At 34.9% G+C, this 19928-nt stretch overlaps 1 protein-coding gene across 1 annotated transcript in view; it reads left to right on the forward strand.

Annotated features, from left to right (window-relative positions):
- Window positions 1–697, forward strand: part of LOC139842364 (protein mak16-like) — a 92765-nt gene extending 92068 nt beyond the window's left edge. Inside the window, exon 8 of the mRNA XM_071832512.1 lies at window positions 531–697. Within this exon, the coding sequence (XP_071688613.1) occupies window positions 531–697 (167 nt within the window). The remainder of the gene's footprint in view (window positions 1–530) is intronic.
- Window positions 698–19928: the final 19231 nt, after the last annotated feature.

The following is a 19928-nucleotide window of genomic DNA, read 5'->3' on the forward strand; positions in this document are numbered from 1 at the left end:
TAGGGTTATTGAGTTTAGAAGAGAGAGGAGTGTTCTGATGTAAGGTTACAATTTTGAAGAGAGAGGTAAATGAGTGACGGCTGTGATACTCCGTATTAGTTTATTTTGAACCATGATTGGGACACGTGTAATTTTGTGATAATTAGCAATAATTAATTCAGATCAATGAGGAGATTAACACTTGGAGGTGAGTAATATGGGTTATTTTCGAGATGACACGTTGGATGTATTCTTTACGCTTTGTAAATTGTAGAGATAAGCAGAGGTGATTCTATATGTATACTCGCGGGTCACGGGACACCACTAGTTTGGAAATCTTTTTTTACAAGGTATCCTACAATTTGTATAAGCCACCACTAAATTTAACTATAGGACCCCATGAATTTTTAGGATTTATGGGTTTTCAGGGTAAACACTCACTAAAGTACCATTCAAATATATTGAAAAAAGAATTAGGACCCCATTGAGTTTCGATCGTAGATTCGCCGCTGATAATAAGTCAATAATGTTGTAGTAAACTATGTTTTATGCGGATGATGAATATGATGCAGCAGTAGTGGTGGTGGACCAAAAGAGGGGAAGGCCCGATTCCAAATACGCTCTTAAGAAACAGGAGAAAGATGCTAAAAGGAAGAAAAGAGGAGTTCTTATGGAGGTAATTGCTGATGATGACAGCCCATCAGTTTATTCAACTTAATTAAAAAAAAAAGTTTTTCAAATGTGATTTCCTTGTTGATATGAATATAAATCTGCTAATGTGTTGATTTGGTATGTGACGCCCCGTACTAAATCAACATGTACGGACCATCAACAACAGGATCATTACAAGGTCAAACACTATATGCGTTTTCAAAACAAGTTTGCATTCATGATAAAAGGTGATGTCATAACCAACGTCAAATGTTTTACATCAAAAGTATGCCTCAATGAACAGAAGCAATTAGAAATAGTATGTGACCCTCAGGTCGTTACAAATCATAGTTCAAAAGTATTAAAATTATGAATGCAAGATAAATAGTTCATGCGGTGATAACTCTAGAGCAGCGGGTGTCTACAGCAAGACTAGTATACAGCGGAAGCGGCTAACCTTAAGCACCTGAGAAAAACATGCTTAAAAACGTCAACACAAAGGTTGGTGAGCTATAGTTTAAGTATAACAGTAATGTAAGGTAGGCCACGAGATTTCAGTGCTTCAACAAGCGTTTAAATCAGTAATCCAAATCAGTATGATAAAGTATATGTTTAACCGTAGGCACTTGGTAACAAACTTAACGTTTATACCCCCTGAAAGTACACTTGGCAAGTGCGTATGTTTACGAAGTATTAAATACTCGTTAAATGCTAGCGCGACTAGCCCGAGTGGGGATGTCAAACCCTATGGATCCATATCTAAGATTCGCATTCACCGGTTCAAAAACCAATGACTAAACGTTACCGAGCTAAAGGGAATGTTTATGCCGTTGTATAACCCACACATATATTAAGTTTAAGTACTCGTGCCTAGTATGTAAAATGTAAAATGCACATGTATTCTCAGTTCCCAAAATAGTTAAAGTAAAAAGGCATGCTATAACTCACAGTGGTAAAGTAGTGGTAAAGTCGAGTCGGGAAATAAGCAAGTACGTAGGTCCGGAAAGTCCTCAACCTAAGTCAAATAGTACTAAGTCAGTAAATCGTCCCAATAGGTTTAAATGTATGTAAATTAGGTCTTAAGGGTCATCATCATTCATCATCAAACAAAAGATGTAAAGTAAGTTTCGTTCATGAAAGGAGTTTAAAACAAAGGCTGAGTTCGATCAGTCACCACGGCCTCTATACCTACTGAAATATGGTGAGGCCAGTGGACATGGCTCCGTATATGAGTCCTTTAGTTATGGTAAAAATTCCAGAAGCAAACTCATCTTCGTTTGACCGTGGAGACAGTCTAAGTAAGAGTAGGTCAGAATTTTCAGCACAACGTTAAAAGGACATAGTGATGATCGGAGGGCCATAAATCCTAAACCGTAACTCGGATTACGACGAGTCCTAAATGAAAAGTTATCTACTCGAACAGAGCTAACTGAAAATGATCTTTACAGTAGCCCAGGTCGTACTGATCAGACCCAGAAACAGTAAATAGTAGGTTCCGGTGGGTTTCTTGGTACTCGATGCTTATCACGGTTCTCATCCTTGATGCATATAGCTTCAAGTGTACAACTCGTTGATGTGTTTGCATCATCTTAACCAAGGTTTTACCATCATAACACTTGTGTAAGTCTAAGACATGTAGCACAACTCAATTAAGTGTTGTATGTAGTTTGATGAACCAAAGTTACATCAAAGTCTTAGATTTAACACATACATGAACTATAAAAGTAATATTGAACTACAAACTTGAAAGTAAACTAACTAATCAAGATCTAAAGTTGTAGAACATAGTTCTTAGTTAGATCTTGAAGATCCAAGACCCAAAAGTCTAGATCTAAAGTTATTAAGTTAAACTTTAAGTAATAACACTTGAGTCTTTACTTTAATGAAACCATAAGCTACAAAACTTAGATTTTCATCTTGCAAAGTGTATGTAAGCCTTCAAGCTTTTGTTTATAACAAGATAAGTAGACCATAAGCTATAGAAACTTAGATCTTTCAAAAGTATGTGAAGTTATAACTAAAGAGTTACACTTCCATGTTCTTGAACTTATAAGGTTAACTTTAGTTCAAGATAAATGAGATCAAAGTTAACTAGTACTCTTGACCATTATCCCAAAATCACGAATTCAAAATGTACAAGCAATGAAGTAATAAACTAAATAAACAAGCAAAAGGTTCATGGTTGTTCATACTTTAAAGATTCAAGCCAAAGCTTGATCTTTAAGAATGTAAACTTTAAGTTTACAATCATGAATCATAAGTAAGCTTTCACAACACATGAACTTTTAATCTTTTAAAAAAAAACAATAAGTGTAGAACATAACTAGAAAGTTTATGTTCTTGTATGTCTTGTAAGAACAAGTTGATATGAAGAATCAAACTAACAAGTTTGATTCTTAGTAAGTAAACAACAACAACTAACAACTACAAGAAATTAAACAACAACAAAGAACAAAAGATGATGATGATCTTGTATGTATGTTACGGTTTTGCAAAGGGAAAAGAAGGAGAAAATCTTGGAAGAAACTCACAAGTTGAAAGAGAAGTTGAGAGGAAAATGAGAGCAAGTAAACTTGTGTGTGTAAAAGTGAGGAAGCAAGTGAGAAGTAATACAAAAAAAATGCACAAAAACTCCTCTAAAGGCCTACTATGGCCGACGGCTTCTATCAAGGGGAGGGGGGAAGAGATTGTCTACTAGTTCCTTGTGTGCATTTGACTCAAAAGTTGGTTACTAGAGGTGTTTGCATGGGAAAGGTGTAAGTAACTAGATTCTTTACACATAACTAATCTTGTTAAGTCTTAAGTAATACTTGTATGCTAGTAATGGGCTAATTAGTCCATTAAGGTGTGTAGAGTGGGCTCTTAAGTCCATTAACACTAATGAAAGCCCAAGTTCAAGTAATTCTCTAGTTAATCCAATTAAAGCCCAAGTAATTAACAAATAACCTTAGTTAATTAAAATGATTAATAAAAACATAATTATGAATGTAAATAATATCTGAAAATATTATTCGTGTAATGTACGCGTGTCACAAAGACGTTTCGGGCATTTAAAAGTCAAGTACGGTGCCAAGTATGAAATGTCCCGTTCTTATTGATTAAAAACGTTCCATATTAATTGATTTCGTTGCCAGGTTTTGACCTCTATATGAGACGTTTTTCAAAGACTGCATTCATTTTAAAACAAACCATAACCTTTATTTCATCAATAAAGGTTTAAAAAGCTTTACGTAGATTATCAAATAATGATAATCTAAAATATCCTGTTTACACACGACCATTACATAATGGTTTACAATACAAATATGTTACAACAAAATAAGTTTCTTGAATGCAGTTTTTACACAATATCATACAAGCATGGACTCCAAATCTCGTCCTTATTTAAGTATGCGACAGCGGAAGCTCTTAATAATCACCTGAGAATAAACATGCTTAAAACGTCAACAAAAATGTTGGTGAGTTATAGGTTTAACCTATATATATCAAATCATAATAATAGACCACAAGATTTCATATTTCAATACACATCCCATACATAGAGATAAAAATCATTCATATGGTGAACACCTGGTAACCGACATTAACAAGATGCATATATAAGAATATCCCCATCATTCCGGGACACCCTTCGGATATGATATAAATTTCGAAGTACTAAAGCATCCGGTACTTTGGATGGGGTTTGTTAGGCCCAATAGATCTATCTTTAGGATTCGCGTCAATTAGGGTGTCTGTTCCCTAATTCTTAGATTACCAGACTTAATAAAAAGGGGCATATTCGATTTCGATAATTCAACCATAGAATGTAGTTTCACGTACTTGTGTCTATTTTGTAAATTATTTATAAAACCTGCATGTATTCTCATCCCAAAAATATTAGATTTTAAAAGTGGGACTATAACTCACTTTCACAGATTTTTTACTTCGTCGGGAAGTAAGACTTGGCCACTGGTTGATTCACGAACCTATAACAATATATACATATATATCAAAGTATGTTCAAAATATATTTACAACACTTTTAATATATTTTGATGTTTTAAGTTTATTAAGTCAGCTGTCCTCGTTAGTAACCTACAACTAGTTGTCCACAGTTAGATGTACAGAAATAAATCGATAAATATTATCTTGAATCAATCCACGACCCAGTGTATACGTATCTCAGTATTGATCACAACTCAAACTATATATATTTTGGAATCAACCTCAACCCTGTATAGCTAACTCCAACATTCACATATAGAGTGTCTATGGTTGTTCCGAAATATATATAGATGTGTCGACATGATAGGTCGAAACATTGTATACGTGTCTATGGTATCTCAAGATTACATAATATACAATACAAGTTGATTAAGTTATGGTTGGAATAGATTTGTTACCAATTTTCACGTAGCTAAAATGAGAAAAATTATCCAATCTTGTTTTACCCATAACTTCTTCATTTTAAATCCGTTTTGAGTGAATCAAATTGCTATGGTTTCATATTGAACTCTATTTTATGAATCTAAACAGAAAAAGTATAGGTTTATAGTCGGAAAAATAAGTTACAAGTCGTTTTTTAAAGGTAGTCATTTCAGTCGAAAGAACGACGTCTAGATGACCATTTTAGAAAACATACTTCCACTTTGAGTTTAACCATAATTTTTGGATATAGTTTCATGTTCATAATAAAACTCATTTTCTCAGAATAACAACTTTTAAATCAAAGTTTATCATAGTTTTTAATTAACTAACCCAAAACAGCCCGCGGTGTTACTACGACGGCGTAAATCCGGTTTTACGGTGTTTTTCGTGTTTCCAGGTTTTAAATCATTAAGTTAGCATATCATATAGATATAGAACATGTGTTTAGTTGATTTTAAAAGTCAAGTTAGAAGGATTAACTTTTGTTTGCGAACAAGTTTAGAATTAACTAAACTATGTTCTAGTGATTACAAGTTTAAACCTTCGAATAAGATAGCTTTATATGTATGAATCGAATGATGTTATGAACATCATTACTACCTTAAGTTCCTTGGATAAACCTACTGGAAAAGAGAAAAATGGATCTAGCTTCAACGGATCCTTGGATGGCTCGAAGTTCTTGAAGCAGAATCATGACACGAAAACAAGTTCAAGTAAGATCATCACTTGAAATAAGATTGTTATAGTTATAGAAATTGAACCAAAGTTTGAATATGATTATTACCTTGTATTAGAATGATAACCTACTGTAAGAAACAAAAATTTCTTGAGGTTGGATGATCACCTTACAAGATTGGAAGTGAGCTAGCAAACTTGAAAGTATTCTTGATTTTATGTAACTAGAACTTGTAGAATTTATGAAGAACACTTAGAACTTGAAGGTAGAACTTAAGAGAGATCAATTAGATGAAGAAAATTGAAGAATGAAAGTGTTTGTAGGTGTTTTTGGTCGTTGGTGTATGGATTAGATATAAAGGATATGTAATTTTGTTTTCATGTAAATAAGTCATGAATGATTACTCATATTTTTGTAATTTTATGAGATATTTCATGCTAGTTGCCAAATGATGGTTCCCACATGTGTTAGGTGACTCAAATGGGCTGCTAAGAGCTGATCATTGGAGTGTATATACCAATAGTACATACATCTAAAAGCTGTGTATTGTACGAGTACGAATACGGGTGCATACGAGTAGAATTGTTGATGAAACTGAACGAGGATGTAATTGTAAGCATTTTTGTTCAGTAGAAGTATTTTGATAAGTGTATTGAAGTCTTTCAAAAGTGTATAAATACATATTAAAACACTACATGTATATACATTTTAACTGAGTCGTTAAGTCATCGTTAGTCGTTACATGTAAGTGTTGTTTTGAAACCTTTAGGTTAACGATCTTGTTAAATGTTGTTAACCCAATGTTTATAATATCAAATGAGATTTTAAATTATTATATTATCATGATATTATCATGTATGAATATCTCTTAATATGATATATATACATTAAATGTTTTTACAACGATAATCGTTACATATATGTCTCGTTTAAAAATCATTAAGTTAGTAGTCTTGTTTTTACATATGTAGTTCATTGTTAATATACTTAATGATATGTTTACTTATCATAGTATCATGTTAACTATATATGTATATCCATATATATGTCATCATATAGTTTTTTTACAAGTTTTAACGTTCGTGAATCACCGGTCAACTTGGGTGGTCAATTGTCTATATGAAACATATTTCAATTAATCAAGTCTTAACAAGTTTGATTGTTTAACATGTTGGAAACATTTAATCATGTAATTATCAATCTCAATTAATATATATAAACATGGAAAAGTTCGGGTCACTACAGTACCTACCCGTTAAATAAATTTCGTCCCGAAATTTTAAGCTGTTGAAGGTGTTAACGAATCTTCTGGAAATAGATGCGGGTATTTCTTCTTCATCTGATCTTCACGCTCCCAGGTGAACTCAGGTCCTCTACGAGCATTCCATCGAACCTTAACAATTGGTATCTTGTTTTGCTTAAGTCTTTTAACCTCACGATCCATTATTTCGACGGGTTCTTCGATGAATTGAAGTTTTTCGTTGATTTGAATTTCATCTAACGGAATAGTGAGATCTTCTTTAGCAAAATATTTCTTCAAATTCGAGACGTGGAAAGTGTTATGTACAGCCGCGAGTTGTTGAGGTAACTCAAGTCGGTAAGCTACTGGTCCGACACGATCAATAATCTTGAATGGTCCAATATACCTTGGATTTAATTTCCCTCGTTTACCAAATCGAACAACGCCTTTCCAAGGTGCAACTTTAAGCATGACCATCTCTCCAATTTCAAATTCTATATCTTTTCTTTTAATGTCAGCGTAGCTCTTTTGTCGACTTTGGGCGGTTTTCAACCGTTGTTGAATTTGGATGATCTTCTCGGTAGTTTCTTGTATAATCTCCGGACCCGTAATCTGTCTATCCCCCACTTTACTCCAACAAATCGGAGACCTGCACTTTCTACCATAAAGTGCTTCAAACGGCGCCATCTCAATGCTTGAATGGTAGCTGTTGTTGTAGGAAAATTCTGCTAACGGTAGATGTCGATCCCAACTGTTTCCGAAATCAATAACACATGCTCGTAGCATGTCTTCAAGCGTTTGTATCGTCCTTTCGCTCTGCCCATCAGTTTGTGGATGATAGGCAGTACTCATGTCTAGACGAGTTCCTAATGCTTGCTGTAATGTCTGCCAGAATCTTGAAATAAATCTGCCATCCCTATCAGAGATAATAGAGATTTTTATTCCATGTCTGGAGACGACTTCCTTCAAATACAGTCGTGCTAACTTCTCCATCTTGTCATCTTCTCTTATTGGCAGGAAGTGTGCTGATTTGGTGAGACGATCAACTATTACCCAAATAGTATCAAAACCACTTGCAGTCCTTGGCAATTTAGTGATGAAATTCATGGTAATGTTTTCCCATTTCCATTCCGGGATTTCGGGTTGTTGAAGTAGACCTGATGGTTTCTGATGCTCAGCTTTGACCTTAGAACACGTCAAACATTCTCCTATGTATTTAGCAACATCGGCTTTCATACCCGGCCACCAAAAATGTTTCTTGAGATCCTTGTACATCTTCCCCGTTCCAGGATGTATTGAGTATCTGGTTTTATGAGCTTCTCTAAGTACCATTTCTCTCATATCTCCAAATTTTGGTACCCAAATCCTTTCAGCCCTATACCGGGTTCCGTCTTCCCGAATATTAAGATGCTTCTCCGATCCTTTGGGTATTTCATCCTTTAAATTTCCCTCTTTTAAAACTCCTTGTTGCGCCTCCTTTATTTGAGTAGTAAGGTTATTATGAATCATTATATTCATAGATTTTACTCGAATGGGTTCTCTGTCCTTCCTGCTCAAGGCATCGGCTACCACATTTGCCTTCCCCGGGTGGTAACGAATCTCAAAGTCGTAATCATTCAATAATTCAATCCACCTACGCTGCCTCATATTCAGTTGTTTCTGATTAAATATGTGTTGAAGACTTTTGTGGTCGGTATATATAATACTTTTGACCCCATATAAGTAGTGCCTCCAAGTCTTTAATGCAAAAACAACCGCGCCTAATTCCAAATCATGCGTTGTATAATTTTGTTCGTGAATCTTCAATTGTCTAGACGCATAAGCAATCACCTTCGTTCGTTGCATTAATACACAACCGAGACCTTGCTTTGATGCGTCACAATAAATCACAAAATCATCATTCCCTTCAGGCAATGACAATATAGGTGCCGTAGTTAGCTTTTTCTTCAATAACTGAAACGCTTTCTCTTGTTCATCATTCCATTCAAATTTCTTCCCTTTATGCGTTAATGCAGTCAAGGGTTTTGCTATTCTGGAAAAGTCTTGGATGAACCTTCTGTAGTAACCAGCTAGTCCTAAAAACTGGCGTATGTGTTTCGGAGTTTTCGGGGTTTCCCACTTTTCAACAGTTTCTATCTTTGCCGGATCCACCTTAATACCTTCTTTGTTCACTATGTGACCGAGGAATTGAACTTCTTCCAACCAAAATGCACACTTTGAAAACTTAGCGTACAATTCTTCCTTCCTCAATACTTCTAACACCTTTCTCAAATGTTCACCGTGTTCTTGGTCATTTTTTGAGTAAATAAGTATGTCATCAATGAAAACAATGACAAACTTGTCAAGGTATGGTCCACACACTCGGTTCATAAGGTCCATGAACACAGCTGGTGCATTAGTTAAACCAAACGGCATGACCATAAACTCGTAATGACCGTAACGTGTTCTGAAAGCAGTCTTTGGAATATCATCTTCTTTCACCCGCATTTGATGATACCCGGAACGTAAGTCAATCTTTGAATAAAAAGACGAGCCTTGTAGTTGATCAAATAAGTCGTCGATTCTCGATAGTGGGTAGCGGTTCTTGATGGTAAGTTTGTTCAACTCTCGGTAGTCGATACTCAACCTGAATGTACCATCTTTCTTCTTGACAAACAAAACAGGAGCTCCCCACGGTGATGTGCTTGGTCGAATGAAACCACGCTCTAAAAGTTCTTGTAATTGGCTTTGCAGTTCTTTCATCTCGCTGGGTGCGAGTCTGTAAGGAGCACGAGCTATTGGTGCAGCTCCTGGTACAAGATCTATTTGAAATTCAACGGATCGATGTGGGGGTAATCCCGGTAATTCTTTCGGAAATACATCGGGAAATTCTTTTGCAATGGGAACATCATTGATGCTCTTTTCTTCAGTTTGTACTTTCTCGACGTGTGCTAGAACAGCATAGCAACCTTTTCTTATTAGTTTTTGTGCCTTCAAATTACTAATAAGATGTAGCTTCGTGTTGCCCTTTTCTCCGTACACCATTAAGGGTTTTCCTTTTTCTCGTATAATGCGAATTGCATTTTTGTAACAAACGATCTCTGCTTTCACTTCTTTCAACCAGTCCATACCGATTATCACATCAAAACTCCCTAACTCTACTGGTATCAAATCAATCTTAAATGTTTTGCTAACCAGTTTAATTTCTCGATTTCGACATATATTATCTGCTGAAATTAATTTATCATTTGCTAATTCGAGTAAAAATTTACTATCCAAAGGCGTCAATGGACAACTTAATTTAGCACAAAAATCTCTACTCATATAGCTTCTATCCGCACCCGAATCAAATAAAACGTAAGCAGATTTATTGTCAATAAGAAACGTACCCGTAACAAGCTCCGGGTCTTCCTGTGCCTCTGCCGCATTAATATTGAAAACTCTTCCGCGGCCTTGTCCATTCATGTTCTCCTGGTTCGGACAATTTCTAATAATGTGGCCCGATTTTCCACATTTATAACAAACTACATTGGCATAACTTGCTCCGACACTACTTGCTCCGCCATTACTCGTTCCGATACTATTTGTTCCTTTCGTTCTATTAACCCCTGGTCCGTAGACCTCACACTTTGCCGCGCTATGACCATTTCTTTTACACTTGTTGCAAAATTTGGTGCAGAACCCCGAGTGATACTTTTCACACCTTTGGCATAACTGCTTCTGATTGTTATTGTTGTTGCGGTTATTATTGTTGTTGGGATGATTGTTGTAGTTGCTGCTGTTGTTGTTGTTGTTGTTGGGCCGTTTGTTGTAGTTGCGATTGATGTTGCGATTGTTGGGATAATTGTTGCGATTATTGTTGTAATTGCTGTTGTTGTTGTATTGGTGATTCTTATCACCGTTTTCCTCCCACTTTCTTTTGACTTGCTTCACATTGGCCTCTTCAGCAGTCTGTTCTTTAATTCTTTCTTCAATCTGGTTCACTAGTTTGTGAGCCATTCTACATGCCTGTTGTATGGAGGCGGGCTCGTGTGAACTTATATCTTCTTGGATTCTTTCCGGTAATCCTTTCACAAACGCGTCGATCTTCTCTTCCTCATCTTCGAATGCTCTCGGACACAATAGGCACAATTCTGTGAATCGTCTTTCGTACGTGGTAATATCAAATCCTTGGGTTCGTAACCCTCTAAGTTCTGTCTTGAGCTTATTGACCTCGGTTCTGGGACGGTACTTCTCGTTCATCAAGTGTTTGAATGCTGACCACGGTAGTGCGTACGCATCGTCTTGTCCCACTTGCTCTAGATAGGTATTCCACCATGTTAACGCAGAACCTGTGAAGGTATGCGTAGCGTACTTCACTTTGTCCTCTTCAGTACACTTACTTATGGCAAACACCGATTCGACCTTCTCGGTCCACCGTTTCAATCCGATTGGTCCTTCGGTTCCATCAAATTCCAAAGGTTTGCAGGCAGTGAATTCTTTGTAGGTGCATCCTACACGATTTCCTGTACTGCTAGATCCAAGGTTATTGTTGGTATGTAGCGCAGCCTGTACTGCGGCTATGTTTGAAGCTAGAAAAGTACGGAATTCTTCTTCATTCATATTCACGGTGTGTCGAGTAGTCGGTGCCATTTCCTTCAAAATAATCAAATGGAACAAGTTAATCATACAGAATATTAAGAGTAGTTAATAGTATTTCGTAGCATAATATGAACTCATTTATAAAAGCTTTTTCTTCATATTAGCGTTTTATAAGTTTAAATTCGGGTAGTACCTACCCGTTAAGTTCATACTTAGTAGCTAATATACAATTCAACTACTACAATTCTATATGAAAAACTGATTATAATAATATTTCGCGTTCAAACTTTTACACAATTTTTTACAAACTTACAATACCGCTTATTTTACATATAGCATGAAATATTGCACACAATAAATTTGATACAAGATGGTTGTGAAGATAATTCTAGCTAGTACACAAGTCGTTCAGCAAAGGCAATAAAGACACGTAATTCATACGTCCAGAAACAAGTCATGCATTCTGGTTTTACTAGGATTACTTCCCATCCTTGGTCTTGTGGAACATAACCGTTATGGCCGTTGATAAGACAGCGTGTTGTAACGTCGTCAAAGGGACGAGGGTTACGTAATGTCCAACAGTCCCGTAACAATCTAAAAACCTCATTTCTTACCCCAATTACTGACTCCGTCACTTGTGGGAACGTTTTGTTTAATAGTTGTAGCCCGATGTTCTTGTTCTCACTTTGGTGAGAAGCGAACATTACTAATCCGTAAGCATAACATGCTTCTTTATGTTGCATGTTAGCCGCTTTTTCTAAATCACGAAGTCCAATATTCGGATATATTGAGTCAAAATAATTTCTTAACCCATTGCGTAAAATAGCATTTGGGTTCCCCGCAATATATGCGTCAAAGTAAACACATCGTAACTTATGGATTTCCCAATGTGATATCCCCCATCTTTCGAACGAAAGCCTTTTATAAATCAAGGCATTCTTAGAACGTTCTTCGAATATCTTACAAACTGATCTCGCCTTAAATAGTTGTGCCGAAGAATTCTGACCGACTCTAGACAAGATTTCATCAATCATGTCTCCGGGTAGGTCTCTTAAAATATTGGGTTGTCTATCCATTTTGTGTTTTTATACTGTAAAATAGACAAGAGTTAGATTCATAAAAAAATACTTATTAATACAAGCAATTTTTACATATATTATAAAGCATAAGCACACTATATTACATATATTACACCACACGAATACAACTATCTTATTCCGACTCGCTTGTTTCTTCTTCTTCGGTTTTGGTTCGTTTTGCCAAGTTTCTAGGGATATATGATGTTCCCCTAATACGAGCCGTCGTTTTCCACATTGGTTTAGAAAAACCTGGTGGTTTAGAGGTTCCCGGGTCATTGTTACAACTTAAGGACTTTGGGGGTTGACGATACATATAAAGTTCATCGGGGTTGGAATTAGATTTCTCTATTTTTATGCCCTTTCCCTTATTATTTTCTTTTGCCTTTTTAAATTCAGTTGGGGTAATTTCTATAACATCATAGGAATTCTCGTCGGAATCCGATTCATCGGAGAATTGGTAATCCTCCCAATATTTTGCTTCCTTGGTGGAAACACCATTGACCATAATTAACCTTGGTCGGTTGGTTGAGGATTTTCTTTTACTTAACCGTTTTATTATTTCCCCCACCGGTTCTATTTCTTCATCCGGTTCCGATTTTTCTTCCGGTTCCGATTCTTCTTCCGGTTCCGACTCTTCTTCCGGTTCCTCTTCGGGAACTTTTGAATCAGTCCACGAATCATTCCAATTTATATTTGACTCTTCATTATTATTAGGTGAGTCAATGGGACTTGTTCTAGAGGTAGACATCTATCACATAATATCAAACGCGTTAAGAGATTAATATATCACATAATATTCACATGTTTAAAATATATAGTTTCCAACAAAATTTGTTAAGCAATCATTTTTCAAGTAAACACGGTCGAAGTCCAGACTCACTAATGCATCCTAACAAACTCGATAAGACACACTAATGCAAAATTCTGGTTCTCTAAGACCAACGCTCGGATACCAACTGAAATGTCCCGTTCTTATTGATTAAAAACGTTCCATATTAATTGATTTCGTTGCGAGGTTTTGACCTCTATATGAGACGTTTTTCAAAGACTGCATTCATTTTAAAACAAACCATAACCTTTATTTCATCAATAAAGGTTTAAAAAGCTTTACGTAGATTATCAAATAATGATAATCTAAAATATCCTGTTTACACACGACCATTACATAATGGTTTACAATACAAATATGTTACAACAAAATAAGTTTCTTGAATGCAGTTTTTACACAATATCATACAAGCATGGACTCCAAATCTCGTCCTTATTTAAGTATGCGACAGCGGAAGCTCTTAATAATCACCTGAGAATAAACATGCTTAAAACGTCAACAAAAATGTTGGTGAGTTATAGGTTTAACCTATATATATATCAAATCATAATAATAGACCACAAGATTTCATATTTCAATACACATCCCATACATAGAGATAAAAATCATTCATATGGTGAACACCTGGTAACCGACATTAACAAGATGCATATATAAGAATATCCCCATCATTCCGGGACACCCTTCGGATATGATATAAATTTCAAAGTACTAAAGCATCCGGTACTTTGGATGGGGTTTGTTAGGCCCAATAGATCTATCTTTAGGATTCGCGTCAATTAGGGTGTCTGTTCCCTAATTCTTAGATTACCAGACTTAATAAAAAGGGGCATATTCGATTTCGATAATTCAACCATAGAATGTAGTTTCACGTACTTGTGTCTATTTTGTAAATTATTTATAAAACCTGCATGTATTCTCATCCCAAAAATATTAGATTTTAAAAGTGGGACTATAACTCACTTTCACAGATTTTTTACTTCGTCGGGAAGTAAGACTTGGCCACTGGTTGATTCACGAACCTATAACAATATATACATATATATCAAAGTATGTTCAAAATATATTTACAACACTTTTAATATATTTTGATGTTTTAAGTTTATTAAGTCAGTTGTCCTCGTTAGTAACCTACAACTAGTTGTCCACAGTTAGATGTACAGAAATAAATCGATAAATATTATCTTGAATCAATCCACGACCCAGTGTATACGTATCTCAGTATTGATCACAACTCAAACTATATATATTTTGGAATCAACCTCAACCCTGTATAGCTAACTCCAACATTCACATATAGAGTGTCTATGGTTGTTCCGAAATATATATAGATGTGTCGACATGATAGGTCGAAACATTGTATACGTGTCTATGGTATCTCAAGATTACATAATATACAATACAAGTTGATTAAGTTATGGTTGGAATAGATTTGTTACCAATTTTCACGTAGCTAAAATGAGAAAAATTATCCAATCTTGTTTTACCCATAACTTCTTCATTTTAAATCCGTTTTGAGTGAATCAAATTGCTATTGTTTCATATTGAACTCTATTTTATGAATCTAAACAGAAAAAGTATAGGTTTATAGTCGGAAAAATAAGTTACAAGTCGTTTTTGTAAAGGTAGTCATTTCAGTCGAAAGAACGACGTCTAGATGACCATTTTAGAAAACATACTTCCACTTTGAGTTTAACCATAATTTTTAGATATAGTTTCATGTTCATAATAAAACTCATTTTCTCAGAATAACAACTTTTAAATCAAAGTTTATCATAGTTTTTAATTAACTAACCCAAAACAGCCCGCGGTGTTACTACGACGGCGTAAATCCGGTTTTACGGTGTTTTTCGTGTTTCCAGGTTTTAAATCATTAAGTTAGCATATCATATAGATATAGAACATGTGTTTAGTTGATTTTAAAAGTCAAGTTAGAAGGATTAACTTTTGTTTGCGAACAAGTTTAGAATTAACTAAACTATGTTCTAGTGATTACAAGTTTAAACCTTCGAATAAGATAGCTTTATATGTATGAATCGAATGATGTTATGAACATAATTACTACCTTAAATTCCTTGGATAAACCTACTGGAAAAGAGAAAAATGGATCTAGCTTCAACGGATCCTTGGATGGCTCGAAGTTCTTGAAGCAGAATCATGACACGAAAACAAGTTCAAGTAAGATCATCACTTGAAATAAGATTGTTATAGTTATAGAAATTGAACCAAAGTTTGAATATGATTATTACCTTGTATTAGAATGATAACCTACTGTAAGAAACAAAGATTTCTTGAGGTTGGATGATCACCTTACAAGATTGGAAGTGAGCTAGCAAACTTAAAAGTATTCTTGATTTTATGTAACTAGAACTTGTAGAATTTATGAAGAACACTTAGAACTTGAAGATAGAACTTGAGAGAGATCAATTAGATGAAGAAAATTGAAGAATGAAAGTGTTTGTAGGTGTTTTTGGTCGTTGGTGTATGGATTAGATATAAAGGATATGTAATTTTGTTTTCATGTAAATAAGTCATGAATGATTACTCATATTTTTGTAATTTTATGAGATATTTCATGCTAGTTGCCAAATGATGGTTCCCACATGTGTTAGGTGACTCACATGGGCTGCTAAGAGCTGATCATTGGAGTGTATATACCAATAGTACATACATCTAAAAGCTGTGTATTGTACGAGTACGAATACGGGTGCATACGAGTAGAATTATTGATGAAACTGAACGAGGATGTAATTGTAAGCATTTTTGTTAAGTAGAAGTATTTTGATAAGTGTATTGAAGTCTTTCAAAAGTGTATAAATACATATTAAAACACTACATGTATATACATTTTAACTGAGTCGTTAAGTCATCGTTAGTCGTTACATGTAAGTGTTGTTTTGAAACCTTTAGGTTAACGATCTTGTTAAATGTTGTTAACCCAATGTTTATAATATCAAATGAGATTTTAAATTATTATATTATCATGATATTATCATGTATGAATATCTCTTAATATGATATATATACATTAAATGTTTTTACAACGATAATCGTTACATATATGTCTCGTTTAAAAATCATTAAGTTAGTAGTCTTGTTTTTACATATGTAGTTCATTGTTAATATACTTAATGATATGTTTACTTATCATAGTATCATGTTAACTATATATGTATATCCATATATATGTCATCATATAGTTTTTTTACAAGTTTTAACGTTCGTGAATCACCGGTCAACTTGGGTGGTCAATTGTCTATATGAAACATATTTCAATTAATCAAGTCTTAACAAGTTTGATTGTTTAACATGTTGGAAACATTTAATCATGTAAATATCAATCTCAATTAATATATATAAACATGAAAAAGTTCACGTCACTACAAAGTAAATGTACTAAAATACATTCATTAAATCACAAGTATTAATAATAATTATTAATAAATAAACGTTGGAAAATCCATGGTCGTTACATTACCCACCCGTTAAAGAAAATTTCGTCCCAAATTTTTTTTGGAGTGACCAACAATGGTACCGTATTCGAATAAGAAGGGGCGTATCAAGGTTCTGTGAGACTCGTGGGCTCAGAAGTAAGTTATTTACCCTGAAAGGTACTTCGGCGCATGAAAGTAAGAATAGGCATCAGCCGTTAATTAAGTCTCTTGTCCTAAGAGATCAACAAATTGATTTCGTTTCCGATTAACATGAGCATGTCATCTGAATGTATATCCACAAAAGGGAAAGGTAGTGTGTTTAACCTTTCAGGCATCTTCGGTAAGTTGGATGCGTGAATGCATCATGAATGATTCTAAGCTCATCTAAAACATCGAGCGCTTATGTCGTACTAATAATCTGACAGGTAGGATGGAAAACATGGTGATCACAACCATGCGTTTTGAAGTCTGGATAGTGTTAGCCACGGATTTTACTAACCCCTTGATTTCGGAAGGAGGCCATAGGCATAAGGAATCCGATATTTAAGAACATTTCGTTTGAATAAGTGAATTGAAATTTTAGCTAAAAGTGACCAATCGAACTTGCAAGCCATAATTATTCATAGTGTCTTCGGAACGGTCTGAACGAACAATGAGGGATATCACCTAGTTTACCATACTGCAGGTGATCCTATCCTTGGATGAAATGAAAACACAGTTCCGTAATGTAACTTCATCCTTTCAGTTACATTTTGAAGTTAGGGTTAACGTTAACTAGAGCAACATACAGTTGCAACCAATGAAGGAAGGAACATATAGAGTATCCACATCAGTGTCGTAAATGTTTTAAGCAGTCCCCTCCCAAGGGATAACAAGATTCATAGGCTCTCAAAGTATCTTATATTACATTTCCGAAAGATAGTCGCACGAAAGGTGTGGTTTTTGAATGAGTGTGAACTCTTCGAGTGGTTCGTTCTGAATTTACCCGTGTACTTAAGGGTATGTGCGGATGAGAAGGTATGTGAACCCTTGGCCCTAACGAATGGTTTACTCCGAGTGAAAAGAATCTCCAAAAATGATTCTTGTGTCTCAACATACTGATTCATAGAGATGAGGTTTACGAGGGTGTTGTGATTTGCCGTGAAGTATTGGGAACAGTAACTCACCTAGTACCTTTCCTACAAAGGGGGTGACCAATAAGTGTACCTCAGAAAACTGATTTATCGGCCCACGTTGTTGTCATGTCTAGCTTTAAAAAGAACATTTTATGGGTGCAAAGATTTTCTAACAAATTTTATAAAACCGCCATCCAAAGTGGCTCAAGAGTTTTTAACAAGGATCTTAATTGTAAGTTTCATCTCTAACAGAGGGCAAGAAAAAGTGTGATCCATACATGGTGTAGTCTAATATGAAAACCTTTAGTAAAATCAACTAAGGGAGTTTTGAAAAACAAAACCTTTAGCCGTTTGTTGTGACAACGTAAACGGAACGAAGTTCCTAGTAAATTTAGAAGTGGGTACAACGTGTATCATTTTGCACAAAACTATTTGACTTAAGTTGAATAACTCGGTAAAGGAGCGGTTTTTAAATAATTTGAAGATATAACTTAGTATCAAAATAAGTAAGTATAAATTTATACATATATGATTTTATAAATCGTATAAGTAATAGAAAAGTTTTTAGTACTTTCATTGTCTGTAAACCTTGTGAGGACCGCACAAATAAACAACGTGTAAAAATTTTGATAAACATAGTTTTTTTTTGTTTTTGTATTGCAAAGGTTACGAGTTGGAAAAGATTGAGTGGAAAAGCTTTGAATCATCGGGTGACCAGTTACTGTGTAACGAAAACTAATGACATAAATGTAGTTTTGGTAATTATCAGGACACAAGTCTTTGGGTCGAAAATATTCACGTGCGAAGCCGTTGCTAAAAAGTGAGGTACGTAGGATAGAGCACGAGGATGAGAAGTTAATCGCTTCTTGAATTTGCAAAATGCCAAACATGTCATGACTAATAATAATAAATTCGGAATACTGATGGTGTTAATATCACTAAATGAGAGTTTCTCGGAATAAGTCAGGACTTAGAGTTATGTGAGAAAGAGCATTGTTCCAACAGGTGTGGCGAATAAGACCCATGGGGTAACGCAATAATTTTTGAATGGTTTAAGTATTAGTGGATGCCCGTAGGCTCTGCGTGACGTGGTAGTAAGTGCCTTCATTACATACACTCACATGAATCTCTTGATTTCGACGGTTGTAAAGTCTTCACGATGACTTGGGTACGAATGAGCAACGAAGAATCTTATATAACAAGCAACAATTTAGAAATTGTTTAAGGTGACAATGTAAGGAAAGAAACGAAGTTCTTAGTAAACTAGGGTTACGTACAACCCGTACCATTCAAAGTAAAATATATTTTGAACAAAGGATTTGATTTGTAAAAGCGAAAGTGAAATTCCACATGTATTTGTTAAAATAAGTAATCATTTACTCTATTTTACATAACACATGCGATTTCAAAAATTTGCACGAATGGCAAACAAAATAAGTTTATTTTATAAAGCTTTGAGAGGATAGCACAGTAAAATAATGTGTGTAAAATTTTGGCAAAATTTTTCTTTTCATATTTCGGAGGTTACAAGTTGAAAAAGATTGATGAGAATCGAGTAAAAGACTTTTGAAAATTTTGAGTGATATTTGAGGTAATAAAAACCATTGAATTTATATGTGGTTGACGACTATTAGTAGGGCATAGGTCCTTTGACCAAAAATGCTTAAGTGTGAAGTAGTTGCTTATAAGTGAGATACGAATGGAAGGGTATGAGGATGAGAGTTAACCACTCATTGATTTTTGGAAAAAATTTCGAACTGGTATGACTAATATCGAGGTAAGAAGGATAATGTTGTAGTTATCCTCGAATAAGAAATTCCTCGTAATAAGTTAGGATTTAGAGTTGCGTAAGAATGAGTATCAAATGAAATTCTTGGGTAATCTTTTAATATAGAATTTGAATTGTTGATGTGACGGAATACAATTTCCTTTAAGTATCGTTGTGCAAGTTTGTC

The sequence above is a fragment of the Rutidosis leptorrhynchoides genome, chromosome 4 (assembly GCF_046630445.1).
Source record: "Rutidosis leptorrhynchoides isolate AG116_Rl617_1_P2 chromosome 4, CSIRO_AGI_Rlap_v1, whole genome shotgun sequence".
NCBI classification, from domain to species: Eukaryota; Viridiplantae; Streptophyta; class Magnoliopsida; order Asterales; family Asteraceae; genus Rutidosis; species Rutidosis leptorrhynchoides.